Source organism: Leuresthes tenuis, unplaced genomic scaffold (genome assembly GCF_036924035.1).
Source record: "Leuresthes tenuis unplaced genomic scaffold, fLeuTen1.0.hap1 SCAF_13, whole genome shotgun sequence".
Lineage (NCBI taxonomy): Eukaryota > Metazoa > Chordata > Actinopteri > Atheriniformes > Atherinopsidae > Leuresthes > Leuresthes tenuis.
In genome coordinates, this window is record NW_027325367.1 from 15,146,048 (window position 1) to 15,169,930 (window position 23,883).

General features: G+C 41.0%; 2 protein-coding genes across 2 annotated transcripts in view; one reads left to right on the forward strand and one right to left on the reverse strand.

Annotated features, from left to right (window-relative positions):
• The window catches only part of coq8aa (coenzyme Q8A, genome duplicate a), a 294,959-nt gene that overhangs the window by 222,618 nt on the left and 48,458 nt on the right, over window positions 1–23,883 (reverse strand). The gene's annotated exons all lie outside the window — the stretch shown is intronic.
• ehd3 (EH-domain containing 3) lies at window positions 396–16,522 on the forward strand. Its single transcript, XM_072362148.1, has 8 exons — window positions 396–1,641; window positions 5,069–5,245; window positions 5,974–6,071; window positions 10,626–10,767; window positions 10,921–11,020; window positions 11,456–11,626; window positions 13,872–14,036; window positions 14,120–16,522. The coding sequence occupies exons 1-8, from the start codon at window positions 1,415–1,417 to the stop codon at window positions 14,645–14,647; spliced, it is 1,608 nt and encodes a 535-aa protein (XP_072218249.1). The 5' UTR covers window positions 396–1,414; the 3' UTR covers window positions 14,648–16,522.

Here is a 23,883-nt window from a genome sequence, read left to right on the forward strand (position 1 = left end):
TGTACACTCAAGTACTTGCTCGTGAAATACGAGAATTACCAGTATAAAGTCACACAAAAATATAATCCTCAATCATTTCATTACAAGTGAAGTCCAGAAGCGAGACACCGAGCTTGATATGAGCTTCTGAAAGTAGCTGTTGGAAATTAAATGATTTGTAGTCTCTCCTTAATTTTCACTGGTAAAATGAATATTTCTAGTCCACACGGTTCACCCAGGTATGTCAAAGAAACACCAATTAATGTTGCTTAACCTTTAGGTGGCGCGATGTGATTGAACGGCCGTTGCTTCGTGTCTCCTCATCCAACATGGCGTCCCCCGGGCCCGCTTCAGCGGCCTCTCCCGCATCACTGGGCTGGACCGCGGTGGGTCGGGCTGCCAGCCGTTGGGCACTTCCGGCGGAGTCGGGTTTCCTTCAACTCGGCATTTAAATTGAGCTGCAGGACATCAGCTGCTGCCACATTCAGCACCGTGCAAGTGACAGAAAATAACCCTTCGCACCAGCTAAACAGTCCGCTCTTATTTTTGGCTCGAAAGCGTCAGACTTGATTGTCAGCGCCGGCGAGGTTTGGGCTGTTGTTGTAGGCAGAAAAGCGGGAGAGGCTGAACAATAACGGGGTTGCACTGTGACAGCTGCTCGGTGCATCATTTCTGGGATTCCTCCGCTAGCTCTTGGACGGTATCGAACAGCGGTCGCGTGATTTTGCGCTCGAGCACAATGGTCTAAGCTTTCCTCGACAGAGTTTGTTTACTTAAAGAAATTGGTAAACAAAAACAAACTCATTGAATGCAGTGTTTGCTGCTGTGGCCTGGACTTGTGAGGACCAATGGACTCGGTGATGAGAGTGCGTTTGAATGGTCAGGTTTGAATTCTGATTAACTGATAACACATTTTGATTATTTTTTTGTTGTTTTTTTGTTGTTTTTTAAATTGTTTTATTTGTGTACATGAGGAAATCTTAAAACAGTTTCCAGCTGGTCTTCAATGACATCCGAAATCAATATAATCTGACAACAACAGTCACCACCCATTTAGTGCAGCAAGACACAGACTGACATTTCATTTGCCTGACTCCTGTGAAGCATAAAGAGCATATTATAGAGAATATATTCACGGATTTGAAGATAAGGGGCAAGTTAGGTCATTTTATTTGTTTTCAAAATCAGGCTTTTAAAGATAACTTTGGAAGAACGTTTTCAGTAAGAATAAGTGGGAAGTTTTTTGCCATATACGCGTGAATATCACATTCTGCGCTTGAGGGGAAGCATCTAGTTTCCAGATTCCAGGACATAACAGAATAAACAAACTTTCAGATCAATAAATCCAGAGCGAGCTGATCCAGCGGATCACCAAGTTTGTATTTTTGACCCTTAACACCTGTCAGAGGCTTAACTAGTCCAACAAAAAGCAACAATGTTCAGCTGGCTTGGAACCGATGACAGGAGGAAGAAGGAGCCAGAAGTCTTTCAGACCGTCAGCGATGGATTGAAGAAACTCTACAAAACTAAACTCCTGCCACTGGAGGAGAGCTACAAGTTTCACGAGTTCCACTCTCCAGCCCTGGAGGATGCCGACTTTGACAACAAGCCCATGGTCTTACTGGTGGGACAGTACTCCACCGGCAAGACGAGCTTCATACGGTGAGAAAACTGCACCTGCAATCCCATATCCTACAGTGGCATAGTTATTGGAAGGAGCTGCGTAAAGAGAGGGGAATCACACAGAGAGAGAAGCCACCTCAAAGATAGAGTGGGTGAGGCTGGCACACCCAAACTGACTTTTCCAGCAGTTTTGACAGCAAGAACGAGGATGATTTCAACCATAGTTTTCTGCCAGTATAAAACATGAATAGATTACACCCCCACCCACAAACATGTTGCATTTGGAGGCATCACCATAAGGCGAGGCAGTCCTCCTTGGTGAGGTGTGTGTTTGTAGCCTCTTTACGAACGGTCAGCTTTTAAAGTTGCCCACAGATAGCAAAGCCATAGAACCAGATCTCAGAGCTTAGGTGAGGTTAGGGGATCCAAACCCCTCCCCTCCCCTTTATTAAAACTAATTTGACTCCATAATTAACTACTTTTCACAGTCTTTGTATATAGTAACTGACCAGTTTGGGGAATAAAACTGCATCTGTTATTAGAGTGCTTTTGTTGATTAAATGTATCTATATGTTGGTGGCTCATATGTTGGCTGACGTAGGACTCAGACCAACAACAGTGTGGCTCCTGTAAAGTTATTTGGACACGTGTTTGGACCACATTTCAGCAGCTGAGGTACTGGCACTGATCGCTACTCAGTGCTATACCTCAGCTCGGTTGTGTGCTGTCCAGTTAAAGCATATGACCTGTATCCCAGGGACTGGTGTGTGACAAATGTTAGCAGCTGGGTGCTGAGCCCCTTTCTGGGCTGCAGGGCTGCTGCTAACATCTTGCTCCTCTGACACACACACACACACACACACTTGCGTAAACACGCGTGCTCGTATAGAGCACAGTAGGCAATTAGCGGGTTAAGCCTTTGAAAGCCAGAGAGAGGATGCTGTTAGGGACTTCCTGCCGTAAGACATGCAGACATCCCTGCTCTCTCATCTTCCTCTTCTGAGTCTGATTCACAGTGACACTCTGTCTTCCTGTCTCTCCCTCCCTTTCACTAATGATAACACCCATGGTCAGCTGCCTGACCGCACATCACCAACGTTGTAACATCGAGATGCTGAATGTACAAACTGCTCCGTAACACTTGGTCAGAGATCCTGTTCTCGCCACATCTCTTTCACTTCTAACCGTGGACTCCCACTCTTGCACACTTTGCAATACTTAAGGGAGTTACTGAGTGTTTTATTAGTTTTTTTTTTCTAATCTCACCAAAGCTCAGAGTGTTTTTCTACATTATCAGTAGGTCATCCTCAGATGTGCATGGTCTTGCTGATGGGGAGTAATACAGCCTCCCTGCCTTCAGTTATTCATAGATCAGCAACCTCAGTTTTGAGCTTCTTTTGTCAAATTACCCTGCAGGCCATCAAAAAGCCAGTCATTAGCAGAGTATACGTTTTCCCTCAAAGTGACTAAACGTTTTTCTATTAGCAGCTAGAAGGGGGTAGTCTGAATTGGTGCGTTCATGTTTTAAACCTAAAGATGTACCTTTTAGTTACGGATTTATTAAACCTCCAACTGTGTCTTGCAAACTGCACAAAAACCAAACAGATATGACGTGAGCTGACCTGACTGTGAACTGCACACACGTACAGCTTATGTATGATGGCAAACATGCAGTGCTGTAGGTATGCATTGTTCAACTTTTTTTTTTTTACAGAGAGGAGGGTTCACACTGCACAAACACGTGTGTGTGTGTGTGTGTGTGTGTGTAGAAATGGCTCTACCAGGCACCGCTGGCTCCTCCGCTAAGGTGTATGTTTGTGGAGACGACCTATAGGGGAACCAGCCTTGCATCTGGTAGCAATCAAAAACTGCACACCCCCCCGACTCGCATTTGAAACGTTTAGGCCTCTCAACTGTAAATCTCTTGCCTTAATCTCTTTTTTTATGTTCTGTGTTGACACGGTTGGGGTTGTGAAACTCCACAGAAACGCACTAATCTTAATTCGCAGCGCGAGTGATGTCACTGAACATTTGCGGGTTCAACCTTTCACACGTTAAAATGCGAGAGATGCGAGTCAGCTGTGTTGCCACGGGAACGGTCACATTACTGTCAAAGGTTGAAAATTTAAACAATGTTTGACAACCTGCTGACTAATGGCATTGTATTATATGTAACCACCCCTCTTCTCTTAAGACAAGGAGAGACCAAATTCTCACCCCGTCGTCATCGTTCAACTTGTACATTTTCCACGTGGTCGGGACTTTTGGACTATCAGAGCCGGTGTGTCAAAAGTTAACAATTGTTAATCGGATTGAAGACTTGAAACCATGTTTTAAAAGAATAGTTTCACATCTTTAGAAATATACTTCATAATACAAGAGTCGTCTCTCTTTGGCCTCCGCTAACAGGCAGTTCCTTTTAGTGTTGACGGGAGATTCTGTTTACTAGTACTTCTAAAGCTCAGCGTGTAAAATATTAGCTTTTATTGATGTAATCTGTCTCCAAAGACCACTGGTTGTGTTGCAGGAGTTCGGCCAATTGTGAGTTAGTAACCCAATTTGAAGAAGCGAAAAATTGGCCTCAAGATTTGTATATTATGGACTCTCTAATGGATGCTTGGCTACTCTCTTGGTGTGACAAATCTTTCTATAAACGCATTACAGCACCAAAGAGCATGTTGGGGAGAAGTGGCAGAAAAAAAAAAAACTGATAAGAAAGACAAACATCTTAAGCACGCCGTCAACAGTGAATTACTTTTCATTTCAAAGACCGAAGAGGCAAAAGTTCAGTTTTAAATCTTTATGTCTAAATGAAGATATATTTAAGCTGCCTGAATAAAACTGTTTTCAGCTCCTTAAACTCAATTAAACTGACAAGTTTAAGAGTTCTTCATCTTTGTCTCCCCTCAGCACTTTCTTAGCTTGTGTGGATTGCAGCAAATATTATTCTGCTTGTTTTGGCGCTGGTGTGTGGCAGCCTTGATCTTTGTCCCAGGAACATTTAATTCAAGGCAGACCTGCTTTTTGTCATCATCATTATTACTATTGTTGTTTCTAATTGAGTCTCACCATCTCAACCAGTAAAAAAAAAAAAAAAAAAAAGGCACTTTGAAGATTTGAAGGTTGAAAATTTGACGTGACAGATGTAATTCTGCACACGTGTGTGTGTGTGCTGTTCCCTCCAGATAAGTGCAGGCACTCCATCTAACTTTGTGACTAATATCAAATATGACCTTTGTATACTCCTGCAGGTACATAGAAACGATTAAACCTCTCAGCTTAAAGTTTTCCAATGCCTCCTTACACCACACAATGCCTTCTATTCTTGATTAGCATCTTCTTGGTGGATTATTCCCACATACCAAAAGGCTTGCTGATTAAGTTGTTCACGGTGTTTAGTTGATCAAAGACATCTAATCTCCTATCTTGTCACATATCTTTGCATTTCCTACTATCTCCCCTCCAGCTACCTGTTGGAGCAGGACTTTCCTGGAATGCGGATCGGCCCGGAGCCCACCACGGATTCCTTCATTGCTGTGATGCACGGCGACACAGAAGGTGTCATTCCCGGCAACGCCTTGGTGGTTGACCCCAAGAAGCCCTTCAGGAAGCTGAACGCTTTTGGAAACGCATTCCTCAACAGGTAGAATCTGAGGCGACCTCAAAACACGGGTACACAAACACAAAAAATGGCAAAATGCTGGGGGGAGAGGCACGAATGGCAGATGTTGCCGGACATCTTTTTTAGGTGTGTGCAGTGCCGACAAAATGTTATACCAATGTGAAGTATGTTAACATGGGGGGGGGGAGACTCCAGAGGACAGGGGAGAAGAAAGGGTAAAGTGAGTACGAGTGAGAATCCACACCAGTGCTCCACATTCCTGTGTGATTGAATTTCCCTCTGCTCACTGGTCAGGCTTTTCTCTTTTAATGGTTGGCTGTGATTTTGTCTGCGTGCGTGTGTGTGTGTGTGTGTGTGCATGTAGCAGAGAGTGAGCTAGACAGCCAGTCATCTTTGCACTGTCATCCTTCTGGAAAAACAAAACTGCCTAAAAGTCTTTACTCTTGTGGCTGGTTCCTCGCTGTGAGGGCCCTCCAGTGTTGAAAGGAGAAGAAGAAGAAATGCTGACTATCAGTGGGGATTAGAGGGGTTGCAGGCAGTGAGGATGACTGCTAACCTGTTCATATTTGTTCAGCTGGAGAAACACAGGGAGAGCAGCGTAGATGGAGGAGAAAGAGGAGAGAGGGTACGGGAGGTAGTGACCCGGTGCAGGATAATGTTTGTTATTTGAACATTTTACACTTCTGTCCTGATATTTTCTATCTCTCTTTCTTCTTCTTCTTCTTCTACTCTGTGTGTGTGGTGTGTAGGTTTGTGTGTGCCCAGCTTCCCAACCCTGTGCTGGAGAGCATCAGCGTGATTGACACGCCTGGGATCCTGTCTGGAGAGAAACAGAGAATCAGTCGAGGTAAGGCACACACTTTTTATTTTCCTCTCTCTGTATAAGTGTGTGTGTGGAAGTGTGTGTTTGTGTGTCAGTTTTAGTTCAATGGAGCCATTCAGCTGCAGTATACCACCCCCCCTCTCCTCCCAGTCCCACTGAAGTCTGAAATACAATGTCAGCATTTCCTTTGGACATTTGAGCGTGTGTGTGTTTATTTTAGCTTTTGCTATCAGGAGGATTATGCTTCATTCATTTCAAAGAGCAGGAAGCGGTGACAAAAAGATGAGCTTTGAATCAGCTCTCTAACTCACACATACACATTCGCACAGTTTGAATTTAGCATGTTCAGTCCAGTGCCATATTCAAAACATGGAAAGCCCAGTGATCGGGTCATTTTGCCTTCATGAGCTCTTTATGAAAAGTCAACAAACAGAGCGGCAGATGAAAGTGGATTAGCATATGTGGAGGTTGTCTGTAGCTGAATGGTTGCACAGTATGCCGTAACTGCAGTGCTGCAACTTTAACTATGTTGTATGTCATACCCCCTTCTGTTGCCTCACGTTTCCTGTCTCCGTCTTTAGTGTTTACTGTCCAATAAAGGCAAAAACGTCCTATTTACCAAGAAAAACAGACAAAGTCGCACATGTTTCAGATTTAGAGATTACAGTACTTTTGGGAGTAACCATTATCAAGACTTGGGTTGTCCTAAATTTACATGACAGTGAGCCTTGCAGTGGTTAGACCAGACACACTTTTATAGCCTCAGCTGACATAAAACAAGCCAAATAATTCTTTACAGCTTTTTTTTATTCATTTTTTCAAAGGCTCTGTCTGTCATCTGCCGAACAGAACAAACATAGTTGGAACAAAACCGTATACTCTTGTGATTAGCCTGAGTACACAAAGATGGCTGTAAAACCACTTTTAAACACCTTTTTGTCTAGACACATGACATGTGTGCATCACTGCTCCAAATGGAGAATAATTGCCGTTTAAAAAACAAACAAACAAAAAAAAAACGGTGTTTCAGTTTCCAGAAAGATGCAAAAGCTTAAAGGAAGATCAGATTAACCAACAGCCTGACCAAAACCAGTTAATACACAGATGTTGCAGTAATCCGGGCGTGTAAAATGCGCAATAGTGCCACTAACTGGAGCCATGGTGGCTGTCCTCCTGATGTTCAGACAGTGCGAACAGCACCGATATTTCCACCATCTGGATGAGTGTTAAAGGTACTGGAGAGGTTGCATAGATGGCAACATTAACACTGGTGGTTTAAATAAAATGCTGGCTGACAGGAGGACTCCCAGGTTTTTTGCACCTTTTCAGGAGAGGAATAATTCGGCATGTTAACAATCCAAAGCACACTTCCAAAATCACACAAGAGTTACTAAAGAGGAAAAAAGTAAAAACTATGATCTGGTCCAGTATGAATGTCGCAATGGCGTGTTCAGAACGTTTTATAGAGCAAGGCAGAGCAACACAACCCCTGCAGCAAAGAGCAGCTGAATAGAATGGGTCTCTTAAGAACAGCAGAACATCTACAGACATGTGTGCATCACTGCATCCCTCATGCAGATTAAATCCATCTCATCACCTCAGTTTACACAGGAAACACTGATGTGCTCTGCTGTGCCTAATCATTGCAGATCATCTCTAACAAACGCAGCTCAGCTCATTCAAGTTTTGTATGTATCCTAATTAAACACTTATCTGTGTTTTATAAAAACAAACTGGTAGAGCACAAATCCCGGCGGTGGTGGAAACCAAAGTGAAAAGAAAAGTTGTTTAGGAAAAGGGGTTCTCACAGCCTTGCGTGTGTTTGGCACGGCTGGCATTCCCTAAGCCATACGGTGACATTGCCATACCAACCACCAACTCCCACAAAAGAGCTGGGATACTTAAAGAAACTCATAATTTACTCTTGCGTGCATTTACATTCTTTAAATTTCTTTCAAAGACGGACAGTTTGTCCTCTTTGCTTGACTCTCGCACGATTTATTTGTTCTCTTTTTGTAAAGCCAGCATTCATTTTTCACTGTTTAGGGTGTCAACAATGATGTCATCATGATGAATGATTGGCTTCGTGTTGTAAAAGTGCTTCAGTGGTTTCACGTAAAGCAGATTCTGGACCTGCGAGTATAGATTTGTAGAATTTGTCAGTGCTCAAGTTGGTCAGGTTTCATGCTAAGTTTTGTTCCTGCTATGATAAGCATTGCTTTCCTTATAATGTATACATTTGTACTGTCCACCGTCCTCTGGACGGTGTTTGTTCCTCTCAAAACTCATAAACTACTCTTAATCAGCTAAGCCCTGGTCAGTGAGTTCAGCACATTACTTCAGGGGAGGGATGGGTCTGCTCGGATCTGGGTTTTTTTTTTTTTGCTGCGAGCTGAATGTGGAAAATTTGTTGATCATTAGTGTTGTGTCCAGTATTCTGGTTGAGAAATGACACGGTTTGTGAACATCAAGCTATTGTTTACAGACACTGTTTATGTGTGGCAGTAGTTGAGTTGAAGCAGACCCACATCGGCTCTGTCAAGCAGTCTTTTTTTTTTTTTAATTCATTGTTGAACCAAATAACTTCACACACACACACACACAAAGCTGGCTAGACCTAACCTCCAGGGGGTACGCACAGCTGTGTTTTCTCTAAGGACTGGGAAGTGTGTGTTTGAGTGCATGTTCATTTTTGTGTCTCATAGTTTACTCCCCATCATGTACGTGTTTACACATGTCATTTTTGTGTACGTCTGTATGTTGTGTGTCACATTCTTTTCTGTTCCCGCTTTCATCCTGTTGCATTGTTTTTTGTAAATGTATGCATTTGTTTGTGTGTGTGTGTGTACGTGTGTCCAGAGGAGAAGTTGTCAGGTTATAGCAGCCTGCGTAGATGTCCTTACGGAGGTATCGTAGATTATAGATCTGGTTTTCAACTAGCTGCAGAAAGGCTTTAAAAAAAATTTAAAATAGTGATATCTTGATTTTGAAGTATTTCTGGGTTTTTCCATGTTCTTCACCGGTCTTGTCACATGACTTTGAAAAAAGTTCACCGTGTTAACATCTCGTTGGTGTTAAACGACAGATCTCGGTGATGTTGAGGAAACTGGCATACATCGCCTGGAATTTGTTTCAAAATGTAGATTTGAATTTTTAATCGTTATTTATTGATTACGTATTAACTCTTTGATAATCTTTACTGCTGTGCTTTGATGGTGTCAGAGTTTTTAGTTTTATCTTGAGGCAAAACACAGTCTTTGTACAATAACCGATGGGAAGGGGTGTTGTGTAAGGGACATCGTACCATTGCTTTTGCCAACATCATGTGATAAGTTCACAGGGTGAAGAACAATTCCTTAGCACTCAAAATATCAAGGTATCTGCTGTACATCTTTCTTAACACTCTAGTTTTCTCTAGCCGCAGTTTTTCTCCTCTCAGCTGCAGGTCGAGGCGTAAAGACGCAGCCAAAGTCGGTTTCCATGTTTTTACATACTTATTGCTGCGTTCTAACCACATATCAGTGAGAAATTTCTTGCAAACTCACGGGCATTGATTTGTTAAGATAAAGGTCACGTGGTTGGTTAAAAAAAAAAAAATTCTTGGTAAAGTCCTTGAAGCTGCATTTTTCTGTAACACAAAGTTAGCTAAACATTTACAGATTATTAAGCATTCCTCTCCAGGGAGGAGCAGCAGTGCAGTAAGTATGTAAAGAAGAGGATTTTTATCATAGCTATGTATTTAGAATTAGGTTTTGATATGTTCACAGCAAAAAAACACATGCAAAGCCTTTTAGAAGTGTTTCATAAACATAGCTTTAAAAAAATCCACTTGAATCCCTGTGTTAGCATGAAGCAAAAGCCTACTACCAACTGACACAATGCCTCCTGGTTGCTATCAATTGATCATGATTAATGGTGGCACTCACTGACTCTGCGTCTGCTATATGTCCTTCAATGTTGGTTGGAAGTTTCAGCGCAATAATCCTCTGCACTATCCTTTGTTCTTTGTTCTCCCGTCATATCCTGTGGAATTTCTCCAGGTAAGCAAGAGTTTTTGTCCTTGAGTGGAATAGAAAGTCAAATGAGTCAGTGGTGTGGAGACCCAGTGACAGACTCAATCGCTGATTCATTCATTATGGAGGAATTAATGCAGGCGTTAACTGATTTGAGCTACTTTAATTCCCCTCTTTCCCTGCTCTTAAAGTCTAAGCTGCTAAGTTGTAATACAAAATACATACAAAAAGTGGAAATTCCACAGTTTGGGGTTTCCCTATCAGTGTTTAGTTTAAAAAGCTACTTTGTTTAACCTGGGCAGTACAGTCTTTATGAGTAAATACATTCTTTTCACTCAACATGTTATAATATGGCCTTAATTCCTAAAGCCTCCTCTGTGACCTTCAGTCACTGTAATGGTTTTCTCTGGGAAATATTGTTATAACACTACTAGATGTTCCCCTTCTTTATATTATATATTATGTTGACCATGTGGCTGATGATGATGGATTCTACACCACTGTTATTTCCATCCTTTTCCCTTCTCCTTCCCCTTCCTCCTGCTCTTCCTTATCTCCCCCTCAGGCTACGACTTTGCAGCTGTCTTGGAGTGGTTTGCAGAACGAGTGGACAGGATCATATTACTGTTTGACGCCCACAAACTGGACATCTCTGATGAGTTCTCAGAGGTGATAAAGGCTCTAAAGAACCATGAAGACAAGATCAGGTACTGTGGGTTTCATTGATTTACTGACCAAAACTTCATGGTTAGGACGACGATACTTCCGCTATTTTTTTTTTTTTGCTTGAATGTCAGCCTTCATTTTTGTTTTCACAAGCAGCTTATCATTTTTTTCCCTTGGCTGGTTTCTCTCCCCAGAGTGGTGCTGAACAAGGCCGACCAGATAGAGACCCAGCAGTTGATGAGAGTTTATGGTGCCTTGATGTGGTCGCTGGGTAAAATCGTCAACACCCCAGAGGTACAGTGGACTACAGACACAGATGGACTGTTTCTGTGACAACATTTGTAAAGTTAACAAGAGTTGCTATTCTTATTATAAATTGCTAATGGGACCCATCGACAGATCATGGAAGAGAGCTCTGTAGGGCCTAGAATTCCCGACTCAATAGTTACCTCTCTTTCAAGACCTGTGTATGTGATTATGTTGTGCATCAATAGCCAACGGTTTCACATAAATGAATAATAATAGTAATGATAGTAATTCTAAATCAGTTTGTCAAAATAATTATTGACTCTTTACTCTGTGTTTATGTGTAATGCAGTGATCCCAACATCCACAGTTGATGAACAGCGTATCAAGACTTTTTACTTCCTGTAAGAAAGAGTTGTTTTCTTCGTTGTTCAAGCCTCACCTGATTTTTTTTTTTTTTTTATCCGTCACTCTCACTGACAGGTGATCCGTGTCTATATCGGCTCATTTTGGTCCCACCCGCTATTGATTCCTGACAACAGGAAGCTGTTTGAAGCGGAGGAGCAGGACTTATTTAAGGACATTCAGTCTTTACCAAGAAATGCGGCACTTAGAAAACTCAACGATCTGATCAAGAGGGCAAGACTCGCCAAGGTAAGGCCCACCCGGATGTGACGGAGACGCCTTCAAGACAGGCTATTCTGTCCCAGGAAGTTTTAGATGATGGGTATTGCATCATGTTGATGCTATCAGCACTATTTCATACATCAGGTGCTATGGTTTTATGCCATATGACAACGAGCTACAAAAAAAAAAAAAAACTCCCGCTGACATGTTTAAATGTTAGTAGCATGTGCATGTGTTTCCTGTTTATTCCATCCATCTTTTGCACAGCCGTTAACCTTGACTGCAAACTTTTATCAACGTCACAGAACCAACAGTGCCGGACAAATAATTCTGCTTTGAGTGAATTATGCCCCACTTCCTCTCTGAACAGGAAGTCAGGTATGAGAACTGACAGTCCGCTGCCTGTCGTAGTTTAAGGAAACACTGAGGATGTACATGTGCACACCCTCAAGCACACACAGATTTATCAAACTCAGAGTTAATAGAACTTTTCCTGTTTGACAGCTGATAGGGCGTGTTTCAAGGACACAAGGTGGAAACACACATGTATCAACACAGCAACAAAACAAGTCTAGGTCTTCTCGTGATTTTTGCCATGCTTGGTTTGGGATTCTTTGGGATTTTATTATTTTTCTAAACAAATGGTTTGAGCTCTAACAGAAACTGACCAGGAAAAGTTCAAACGCAAACACTTGCACAATGCTTTATCAATACAAAGTAAAAGATTTAGTGGATGACTCATTATGCTAAAGGAATGTTAAGTGTCCCAAGATGCCATGGTTGCAACAGCGTCGTGCATATGTTACATTTTAACTATTAGTCAAAAGTTCAAAAACTTGAGAATCAAAACAAGGACAGCTGAGAACAAGACAATAGTGAAAACACAAAGAAACTGCAGATGCAAGTGGACCTCGGTTGTTGTTTGTTTTACTGTAATCTGATATTGCTATCTTAGCGTTTTTTCCCCCCTGAACTTATGAACTTATTATTATCATAACTTCGCCTGGTGAAAAGATCGTTTATATTCAGGCTGTTGTTTAGCACTTGTAAATGATTTATGGTCTCAACTTTGTGTATGTGTGTGTGAGTTTTTATACCTCGCCCAAAGTTGCTCATCCCTACGCTTGAACCGTTCTTGTGAGCTCAGTGTGCTATAACTGAAGAACTCATACACACACCAAGATAAAAACAAAAAATGCTGAACTCTTGACAGTCTGTATCCAAAAGTTAAACATTTTTCAAGTAAAAGTGAAAAATCGGACAACTTTTTTTTGCTCTTGGTCTCCCCCCGCAGTTTGGGGATTGAACGCACCGTTGTAAAAACAAATCTTCATCTGAGCCTTGCACATGCACAGCATACAAGTGAATTTGTTGTCATGCTGTAAAAGATTCCTCCAGAAGCTGCCTGAATTGCTAAGCGACAGCGAAAGGTAGTGTTACAGGACCTAACAAGAATAAGACTGTATATTTTTATACACTATATCCCTATTGACTTATCAATTGTGGCTTTTAGGCAAAAATGAAAAAAGATGTCCTCATCAACTCACCGCTGTCCATCCTCAGTGATTGTCTTTGGTTACAGTGGCGTATTCTACAATGCTGGCATGCCTTTACACACATTACCCGTTTTGTCTCTGTTACTATCTCCCTTGATTGCTCAGAAGCGCAACGACCGCAGATTAACCTCAACCCTCCTGTGCTGCCTCTGCACTTTCACACACTTTGACACTCATGCATAACAACGGTGCATCAGTCCTGGCCTGAAAGTCCCATGTGAAAAGGCCTTATGACACATTTATGTGATGAACAAACACAAAGTGCTCTGGGTTATCGAGTTATTACATGTGCCATATAATAATGCAAAGTTATTGCATGTGCCATATAATTTGCATTGTGTATATATTGCAAGTTAGCAGAAAACCTTTTTGAAAGGCTGCAAACTTCAAAGACTTTGGCATAAAATTGGCAGAAGTTGACCAAATGTTTTTACTGCAGATCTTTTATGCAAGCAAGTCTGAAACAGGACTGATTGAGGCTTCATCTGGGAGACATTTCAATCTCTGATGAATGACATAACATGGAAGCACATGCTGCTGTTGTAATGTTGTGTATATCAACATTTCACTCATTGGTGTTATGATAGGAATCAACCACACCTTCTTCCTCCTCAGATACACAACCTATGCAGAGCAGAGGGAGAAATGTTCATGATGTTATTCTTCTGCTTCAGTTGTCTCTGTGACGACAATAATTTCATCCACGTTTTCTACAGGTCCACGCCTATATCATCAGCTCACTGAAGAAAGAAATGCCCTCGGTGTTCGGAAAAGAAAACAAGAAGAAGGAGCTGGTTGCCAGTCTGGGGGATATTTACAAACGCATTGAAAGAGAGCATCAGATATCACCTGGGGACTTTCCTAATCTGAAGAAGATGCAGGTAAGCAAAAAAGAACAACGAAGTTCGCATTCACAGATGATGTCTCGATTTTACGATAAACTTCTGTTTGTTTTTCCCTCCAGGACCAGCTCCAAGCTCACGATCTCACCAAGTTCCAGCCTCTGAAACCCAAACTCTTGGAGGCGGTCGATGACATGCTAGCCAATGACATCGCTGGCTTAATGGTCCTGGTCCGCCAAGAGGAAACCCAGCGGCCAAACGCAGTGGTGAAGGGCGGCGCGTTCGACGGCACTTTGAACGGCCCGTTTGGACACGGGTACGGCGAAGGAGCTGGTGAAGGCATCGACGAAGCCGAGTGGGTCGTTGCTCGCGACAAACCTGCTTACGATGAGATTTTCTACACGCTGTCTCCCGTCAACGGAAAGGTGACGGGAGCCAACGCTAAGAAGGAGATGGTGAAGTCAAAACTGCCCAACACAGTGCTGGGAAAGATCTGGAAGCTGGCAGATATTGATAAGGATGGGATGCTGGATGATGAGGAGTTTGCCCTGGCCAATCACCTGATAAAGGTAAAACTGGAGGGACATGAACTGCCGTCGGAGCTGCCTGCACACCTGGTGCCTCCGTCCAAGAGGAAAATAGCTGAATAAATGTAAAATTAGTCCCTCACTTGCCCCTGAAACCTGTAAGTAGCCCCGCCCCCCAATCCCTAAGATAACTGTCCCTGTTAAAGCAGAAATGTACAAATGAAAAATGACGAGGCAAAATGGATATTTCCACCTCGCACTTCGACAGTTCCTGTTATCCGGATATCTGTAGTCTTAAGTCTCAGCAAATGCTTACTAAACTTCCATTAAAATACAAACTAGCAGATACTGAGTGACAGCCAGTGGCAGGAAGCTTTGTGTAATGAAATAACAAAAATATGCCATTTATGTAGGATCTCATCTACCAGTAGGACAGTGTTTGTAGTCACTTCAAAAAAAGCTTTTAACAGATCTTAAGTGTTGTTATGCTAAGCCGCTCGATTTAGAGTAGCTGTTACATTTTGCAACAGCAGATGTTGAAGATTTGAAAAGGGGTGTTAGGAAATGAATAGAAATGAAAACACTGGATTACAGAAAATTAAGGTTAAACTACTGGAGCAAAATAAAAGACAACGTGAACGCAAGCCAAAAGAGAAGAAGGCCGAAAACCTGCTTGTACTTATTAAAACTTTTTCGTGAATAATATTAATTATCATAATACATATACGCGATGAAGTAAACCCAAATTAAACAGCAGTATTACATGTACTTCCAGGTCCTGTATTATCTTTTTGGCCTCCTTGTTTTATGTCCTGGAAGGCAGCTTGAGAATACACTAACAAGCGTTAAAATCAGAACACTCGAGAGACTGAAAGCAATTCTAGTTACAGGAATATAATAATGTTATAGTAAAGAGAGGCCGGCCAGAATTGATCAACACATTTTTATTTAAAAAAAATTTTCCCCAACTGTGATGCTCTGTCGTCTGTATTTGTGTGGTGGTTGGAGTTTGACATCACGGTGATTTACTGAATCGAGCCTTTGCATCGCAGGAGGAAAACGTTTCTTCGGAGAATGGCCTCTTTGTCTCTTTTATGATGTCTTTACAGTTTTAAATGTCATTAACATGTACTGATACTGTGACTAATTATAATAAACTCTTATCATGGGTATTGTCTGGACACGGATTTGTGCAGATGTTCAGAGGTCTGTGTCAGCGTGTCCTGGCTGTTGTATGTATGCATTTGAACACGCGTGTCTGTATCATGTTAAACATGCATGAATTTACTGGTCATCATTACTCGAGCTACTGAATGAGAGTAGTCCCGTGGGTTTTGAAGGTTGATCAGTTATTATTCATCTAAAACTAATCGAGTATAAAGTAATAATGGTCCAAAATTTAAATGAATAGAATCGCCAAGTTTGACTTTTTTTTTTAATAATTCATGCAGGAATCTCTGGCTTTCCATTACATGCTTTTGAATAGCAGGCATGTAACACGATTCCTTTTACAATATTTCTAACGCTTTATTGTAGCCGTATGCCAGTATGTGAGAATCTATACTTCACATTCGAGCCATGTTTGTGGTTTCTTACCACAGTCTTAATAAGTCAATAGCACAAGGAAACGCTCGCCTATCGAAGATTTGCTTCCGACATGGAAAGAGATATTAGGCATGTTTTTCCAGTACTGAATCTATCCAGTTCGTGGCCATTTCATTTCCTCCTTGTGTGTTTCTGTGCTGTTACTGTGAATCTAATGTACATACAAAGACTGACTGCATTCCATGAGCACACATTATGAAATCATCCCCAGATCTGTACACATTACTTGCTCTTATTTCATCAGGGGTGGGAGAAAATTAAAATGTGAAAAAAGATGCTTGCCCGATGTTGATAGCAAAACAGTGGAGTTTTGTCTTTTTATGAGATGGTCATGCATTGCTTAAGTCTGTACCTCACTGCTTTCCTGTGTAATAAAGTTCATGTATTCAACTTCCACAGCGTGGCGTTATCTTGATGAGAAAATCAAAGACGCATTTGCATTTTAGGTCCAGATTTGCATGCTGTAAACATCCAGCAGTAAGAAAATGCATGTTTATATGATTACAGATTGCAACATGGAGAAATGTGAAATGGAAATTTGATTATAAATTATCTTAATGAAATTAGATTAATCTCTGGAAGTCTTGCCTGTTTAATGTGAGATTCATGAGGCTCACAATGTACAACTGTGCATTTATGAGAGAGAAAATCATGCCCAAATGTTTCGAATAATCAATTTTCATTGTGGAAAATATCAAATCACACTTTACACATGGAAGGGATACATATAGTTTTTCTCTGTTCCCCAAGTAAAACTCTCAAAACGAGCAACAGAAACTATGCAGGGCACTCGATGGGAAATTGAATGTATTTTTTTAACCCTTCATTTGAAGGGTTTAGCTATGCGATGCATACAAAAAAAAAAAGTGTTGCAGAGAGCTCCAGCAGTGAAAAATGGGGTGATACTCTGAGGAGTGGAAAATGGAATTCCTTCATGATACTCCTCAAGGGACTCCTCCTTATTTTGGGTTCAGTTTAAGGAGTTTGTTCTTTCCATGTAATGCAAAGGAGATGAGAAGTTAGTGATTAATTTTTGGCTCGGACGACACAAAGGCAGATTTCAATTTTAACCATAACAGCAGATGAGCTGCATGCAGCAGGAAACAGATCATGTGACTCTTGCCTGAAACCACTGACATTTCTGTATCATCCAGGGACTTTCATATGTATGCATGTATGCGTGGCAGGAAGTTGAAGTCCCCAAATAACATGGCTTAGAGACCAAATAAAACACACGTGCACACAGGCTTGTCTTTCACAAGACGTTCTGTTCTTGTCCACCATTTCCTCTCTATGCCACCTTGACCCCTCCCACTCTCTGCCTCTCTCATTTAAATTCACATCATCATATAATAATATCAACACGATTACATAAATTTTATATCCGCCACCAGCAGCACAAAAAGGAACCCCAAGAGCAGTGTACAGTTCTTCTCACCATCAATCCAATGCTTCTTTTTTGCCATTCTTTTATGTCGGATAATAACAAACAGTGATTAGAGCATGTTGATGGTATGTGTGTATGAGAGTGTGGTCACTGTTCAAAAACTGCCCTCCGGTAGCAAATCCAACTTGACTTAAGGATTAGGAAAAATAACTTCTTGGAGTATTTCAGGAGGATTTTTGTGTTTCCTTGAAACAGAGAAAACCAAAGCAGGATGATAAAGAGATGCCAAAGCAGAGCATTCCAAGTCTGTGACAGATTAAATGTGTTTTAGCCGCCATTTTATCTCTTCAGCAGGAAAACACATATATATCCTGGGTTGTTTTGTCAGTTGTGATAAATGTGGTACAACTGTCCACAGGAATGTGTGAACATGAACGTGTGTGCTTTTACATATGGTAGATGTGCGTGATCGATGTGTTTGGTGGAGCACCATATGTAGGGAAGCTATACATCAAGATTAAGCCCAGTACAGAGGCACACGGATTTGGAAGTTAGGAACATTGGGTGGGGATAATGCTCGCTCTCACAAAGGAGCGCACACAAACACACACACACACACACATCCCTTCTGGATGCATTATCATGTTGGAAAAGGAGAGGGTGATGAAAAACAACCTCAACTAAACGCTCGCCAACATCTGATGCCTTGTTGCACCAGTTAAATCCGACTCAGTTGTTCTTATGAGGGAAAAAACAAAAGATAAGAACCAGCTGACTGACTCGATCGTGAAGACAAATTGATAAGTGATGTATGTACAAGCCCTGTGATGGACTAGCGACCTATCCTGGGTGTAGTTTGCCCACCACTACAGTTTAAACAACAAATTAGAGGGTCACAGCAAGTTCAAGGGTACACACAGTTTCCTGCACACACCATACATTTTGGCCACTGGACCAGAGATGTTTAAAGGCCAGTGCCTAGTGACCTTCTGCGCTACTGCAATATAAGGTACTTCTGCTTGACCCTGCATGTGACACTGGATGACTATGTCTGTCTTTTGTAAACAACTTAGCTTAGAGTTCTTTCGTGAAATGCTGTCGGAAAGATATTCCCACGTCATTATGATGTAATTCACCTTTTCTGATCCGTGTATTATTGGGTGCTCTTTTTAAAAGGAATTCTTCACTTAAAAAGAAATTACACCTCAAGGATGTGTGTTTTTTTGTCAAATCAGGTTTCAAGTAACTCTCTCTAGCGCCACGTTCTTTACCAAATAATGTCCCTTCCAGCTTCTAAATGACCAAGATGGCGGTGTCCGAATGCTGAATTCAAGGCTTCAAAACAGCTCTTCACAAACCAGCAAGTCATGTCATCGTGACTACATCCACATCTTACTATTTATGGCCCAAGCTCTGCTGATGAGGGTCACAGTGACTCCAGTTGGTCCTCAAAGACTTGTCTTGCGCCAAGACACGAGCATGTTGTAGATTCTTTCATACACCCCTCACATTGTACAGAGTGTTCACACTTTCCCCTCAATTCCATCCCCACTGTGTAAGTTCCCTGACCAACCAATAGAAGCTACTACAGCTAGCACAAGGACATGATCCATTACTGTTTACTTTTGGGAAACAGAACTAGTTTGGTTTGAAAGAACACAGAAATGCCCAATATGTCACGTCCCTCTCCATCCACTGTGCTTGAGTTTACTGATTAATCCATTTGTGACTCATTGTGCGTATGTGTGTGAGTATGTCCTTGGGGGTGGAGTGGTCACGAGTCTGGCTGCGTGGTGACACCTTAACTCTAATTGCCCTTTGTCTCCATGGAGACACAGAGTGTGACACCAAAGCCCCTAACAAAGTGATAAGCAAACTGAAAGGGCAGAGGTGGGATATTGTCCCTCTGAAAAGCTGAATATAATTGCAGTAGTTTAGGAACATTTTCTTGTACTTAAGATGTTTTTTGTTTTTTTTTTCCCCCAAAGTTTTCTTGAAATATGATTGTACCAGTTTGTAAAGATGTGTACTGTTTGCACCAGTTGATTATTGAAAAAAAAGGGAGAGAAATAAGAGGGAAAGAATCACACTGAGGACATTTATTGGTCTTAGAACTGATTTCAAATCAGCTGGGTCTGTCTTTTTTTTGCGTCCTGTGTCTGAAGTAAGGTCTAAGTGTGTAAAGACTGTATGTATGTGTGCATGTGTTTGTGCATTCTGTCACACTGGTATGTCAAATTAAGTTTTTATCTTGTCTCCACGTTTGTTTTGTGACTTCCTGTTTTATTTTGGAAATTAACTCCCCTCTCGTTTCAGGTCACTTGCTTTTCCTCATGTGTCACCAGTCTGATTGTCTTCCCTGATTGCTGATTGTGTTCACCTGTTCCCCACTTCCCTCATGTGTACTTATAGTCTGCGTCTCCCTTTGTCCTGTGCCAGTGTGTGATGTCTGATCGTCCTGCACACAAGTCTGTATAGTTCCTCTTAAGAGAGTTTTTGGTTGACCTTTTGCTGTTTTGTATTTTCATAGCTCCTTTAGTGTAGTTAGAACTATTTTCGATCATTCCTCTTTTGAGGTGTTTTGAGGGAAATCCCTGGGATTTCCCTGTTTTTTGGTTGAAGAATTTAAAATAAGCTGTTTAAAATAAAATAAAATAAATTTAGAATAAAGAAGTTTATCAGCTGAACCTGTACTCTGCCTCCAAGTCCTCTTCCAGAGTTCCCTTCTTGACACACTCTTGTTCTCCCATGTCTGTGTGGTCCAAAAACTGGAAGCCCACCATACATATGGGGTCTCAACATTTTTAAAGAGATTTTGTATTGAGTCAGAATTTAGCCATATGGTTGGGGTTAGAACTGGGTTAAGGCTAGATGAAGAGTAAAGTTTTCATGCTAAATGTTTAGGCATTCAGCTGTGGTTAATGTTGGGCTAAGGGGCTAGGATATGCATTATGTCAATGGTGAATCACCACAAATATAGCGAAGCAAGTTTGTGTGTCTGTGTATGTGTTTTAAAAATAATCCCTAATCCTGGTGACCATTCCTTGAACCTTTTCCTGGTTCAGAGGCCACGGTCAAAGACAACAACATCCTGCGAGAATGCACACAGGCACACACACATAGAAGCAAATAGAAGCACACATGCATTCATGATGGATAAATTCAGCACAACAATATTTCACATTCTGTTAAAAAAAAAATTGTGACCGGATGTTTCCTCCAATGTCTTGTGAGTTCTTCTGGCAGTCAGTTTTCAGCATGGTTGCTTAAGAAATGTGAGGATGAGAAATGAACTGATATGTTATCAGGGAACATTGTGTTTGTAGGGAGAACAGGCACCAGACTGACTCAGCGGCAGACAGCAGGACCCAGTTAATCAGGTGTGGCCAGTAAACAGACATCACTGTTATTCTCACGCTTGTACAGAAAAGTCAGTGTATATGTTGTTGCTGTGTAAAATGTAAAGAAAAACAGAATTCAATGATATGAAAATCTCACCAACTAATATCTTATTCCCAATAGAACTTAGAAAAAAATGTTCAAATGTTGTGAGTGAGAAATTTGACTTAAATTAGCTCATCTTGAATTTGATGGCAGCAATATATCTCATGAAAGCTGGGACAGAAGCAACAAAAGACCGGAAAAATAAGGGGTACTAACAAGAAACAGCTGGAGGAACATGTTGCAACTGATTAGGTTAATTGGCAACATGTTAGTAACATGACTGGATAAAAAGGGCACCTTAGAGATGCAGAGTCTCTCAGAATTAAAGGGCAGAGGTTCAGAAATCTGTGAAAAACTTCAATCTGCATCTACAGTTTGTAGAACAAATTTCAGATTAACCTTCCTCACCGTGAAGTTCATTTGACTTTAAATATTTCATAATCTGCAGTACTTAATATCATCAGGATTCAGAGAACCTGGAGACATCTCCATAAATGAATGACAAAGGCAGAAGCCAGTATTGGATCCAATGTGACCTGCAGGCTCTCAGGCAGCACTGTATCAAAAACAGATGTGATTCTGTTATGGAAAATTGTCTGTGAACGCAGTTGACTGTGCCATCCACAAATGCAGGTTAAAGCTCTATTACTCAAAGAAAAAGCCACATATTGAATATGACCCCGAAGCACTGCTGTCTTCTCTAAACTAAAGCTAATTCAAAATGGATTGAGGCAAAGTGGAAAACTGTTATGTGGCCAGATGGATCAGCATTTGAAATTCTTTATTGGAATTAAGGACACCACATCCTCATGGCTGAAGAGGAAAAAAACATGCAGCTTTTTATCAGTCTTTTTTTCCATCAAAGTCTACATCTCTGATGGCATGGGGGTACATCAGTGCCTATAGAATTGGAAACTTGCACATGAGAAAAGACAGATATCCAGACAACATCTTCTTCAGGGAAGGCCTTGCATATTTCAGCAAGACAATGCTACACTGCATGATACATCTATTACGATACCATGGCTTCATAAGAGAAGAGTCCAGGTGCTGAACTGGCCTGTCTGCAGTTCAGACTTTAACAACTAAAAAGATTTGGAGCATCATGAAATGCAAAAATACAACAAAGCAGATTCATGACTGTTGAGCAACTAAAATCCTAGATCCTGTTTTATATATCAGACAAGAAAGGCATAACATTGCTAAGCATTAATACACTCAGTGTCTTTTATTTGATTCCTTTAACCATTAACCGCATGTATGATTAAGCTCTTGCACAGACAGGGATGCAAACTGAAACTTGCCTGATCGATGGGGGTATACACATTACAAAAATGAGGGTGCCATCATAATCTTTTCAGTTTTTTCTTCTTCCAGCGTTTGAGAGAGTTTTCTGCAATTTGAAAAGAAAACTCATCCTGTATCAGAGCTCTATACTGCTGACAACAGGAAAAGATGTGAAATGTTTTCTTCCACATTACTTCCTCTACCTCTGCAGTTGTTTAAAACGATCAGTTCATCCAGTGAAATGTAACCGTTTCTAGTTGTTAAGTGAGTTGTTAACTTTACAAAATGAGGGAGCTTGTTTATTTATTTTTTTTTTGTATGAATGTTGCATTTTTTCAGGCTCATCTAAATGTCCCCTGCCTCCTGAATGTGCATTACTGTCGTCCTGCCCTCAGTCTCTGCTCCACTGGTTTTCTTCCTGCCTTCCTGAGATGTTACAAGCTTTATTTAAAGTATCGTAAATCTCTAGATGTCTTATTTTGTTTTGCAGACTCTATGTGTAACAGTGTGGCATTCTTCCTGCCAGCAGGGTAGTTGTCTTGGAGAGCTTTGGGAAACTTAGAGAAGGCCGTATCAATTGATGAATGAGTATCTCTTATCTCAACTAGTCAAGAGCCTCCAGGAGGAGTGGATGTGCAGAGAGGAGAGAGTGGATATTGTTTACTCTTTTTAAAAAATAGCGTTTTCTTAGAAAATACTAAACTTAAGTATCTTCACGTGGGCAGATAAGCCCAGAATCCCCCATATACCCATAACCATCTGCACTTTTAAATAGAATAATCCAATTAAAAACCAACAAAAACTCATATTCATTGACTTCTATTAATTCCTGGCATAAAACAAATATTCCACATTCCACGATTACATCAATGCTCCTAATTTCCAAACAGTCACAGTGGATTTCTTATCTGATCTGCAGATTTATGAGCAAATATATGAGCTGTCTGATGTCACCCTTTTATCTATAAGAACCATAACTTCTCCACTTTCGGTTTATCGAAAATTGGCAAAATAACCCTCACATACGAAAGTAAGCAACTAGTTTAGACGGAAATTAAAAGAGGTAAACTGCAAATAACTAGTTCCTCTCCATGTCTTTCTACTGCCACCCAGTGGTTACTTTGACAAGATCCTGAATAGCCTGTCTGCTGTTGAGGGTTAAAGGAGAAAAATATATTATCACTTCCCCTCTTTAATGTCTTCTGCTGTTACAGTTACTGTTACTTTAATGTCTTCTGCACATTTTGCAGTCACCATATTGTGGCTTATTAGAAATTTGTGGGTTTATACTTTCCTGGGCTGTCTCTACCACTCAGTTTAGGTGGATAATGAAAATATTGAATATATGTTGTACTGTTGTTTTTTTCAGATTTTGATCATTTGATAAAAAAAATTTAAAAACTGATTCTCATTATCATGGCCTCAAGTAAATTTTAGATATCGCAAAGAAACGTGTGCTCCATAACATTTGCTGTGGGCCATAAATCTGTCGATAGAGACAAAGATGTGGATGACATGACTGGTTTGTGGAGAGCTGTTTTGAAGCCTTGAGTTCAGCATTCAGACATCTTGGTCTTTTAGAAGCTGGAAGTGACCTTATTCGGTAAAGAAAGTGGAGCTAGAGAGAGTTACTTGA

Bases quoted from the DNA above. Each gene is read 5' to 3' on its own strand.
- ehd3 (XM_072362148.1), top strand. From the start codon at position 1,415: ATGTTCAGCTGGCTTGGAACCGATGACAGGAGGAAGAAGGAGCCAGAA. The intron at 1,642-5,068 runs GTGAGAAAACTG...TCTCCCCTCCAG, and splicing joins GGCAAGACGAGCTTCATACG to CTACCTGTTGGAGCAGGACT. The intron at 10,768-10,920 runs GTACTGTGGGTT...TTCTCTCCCCAG, and splicing joins AACCATGAAGACAAGATCAG to AGTGGTGCTGAACAAGGCCG.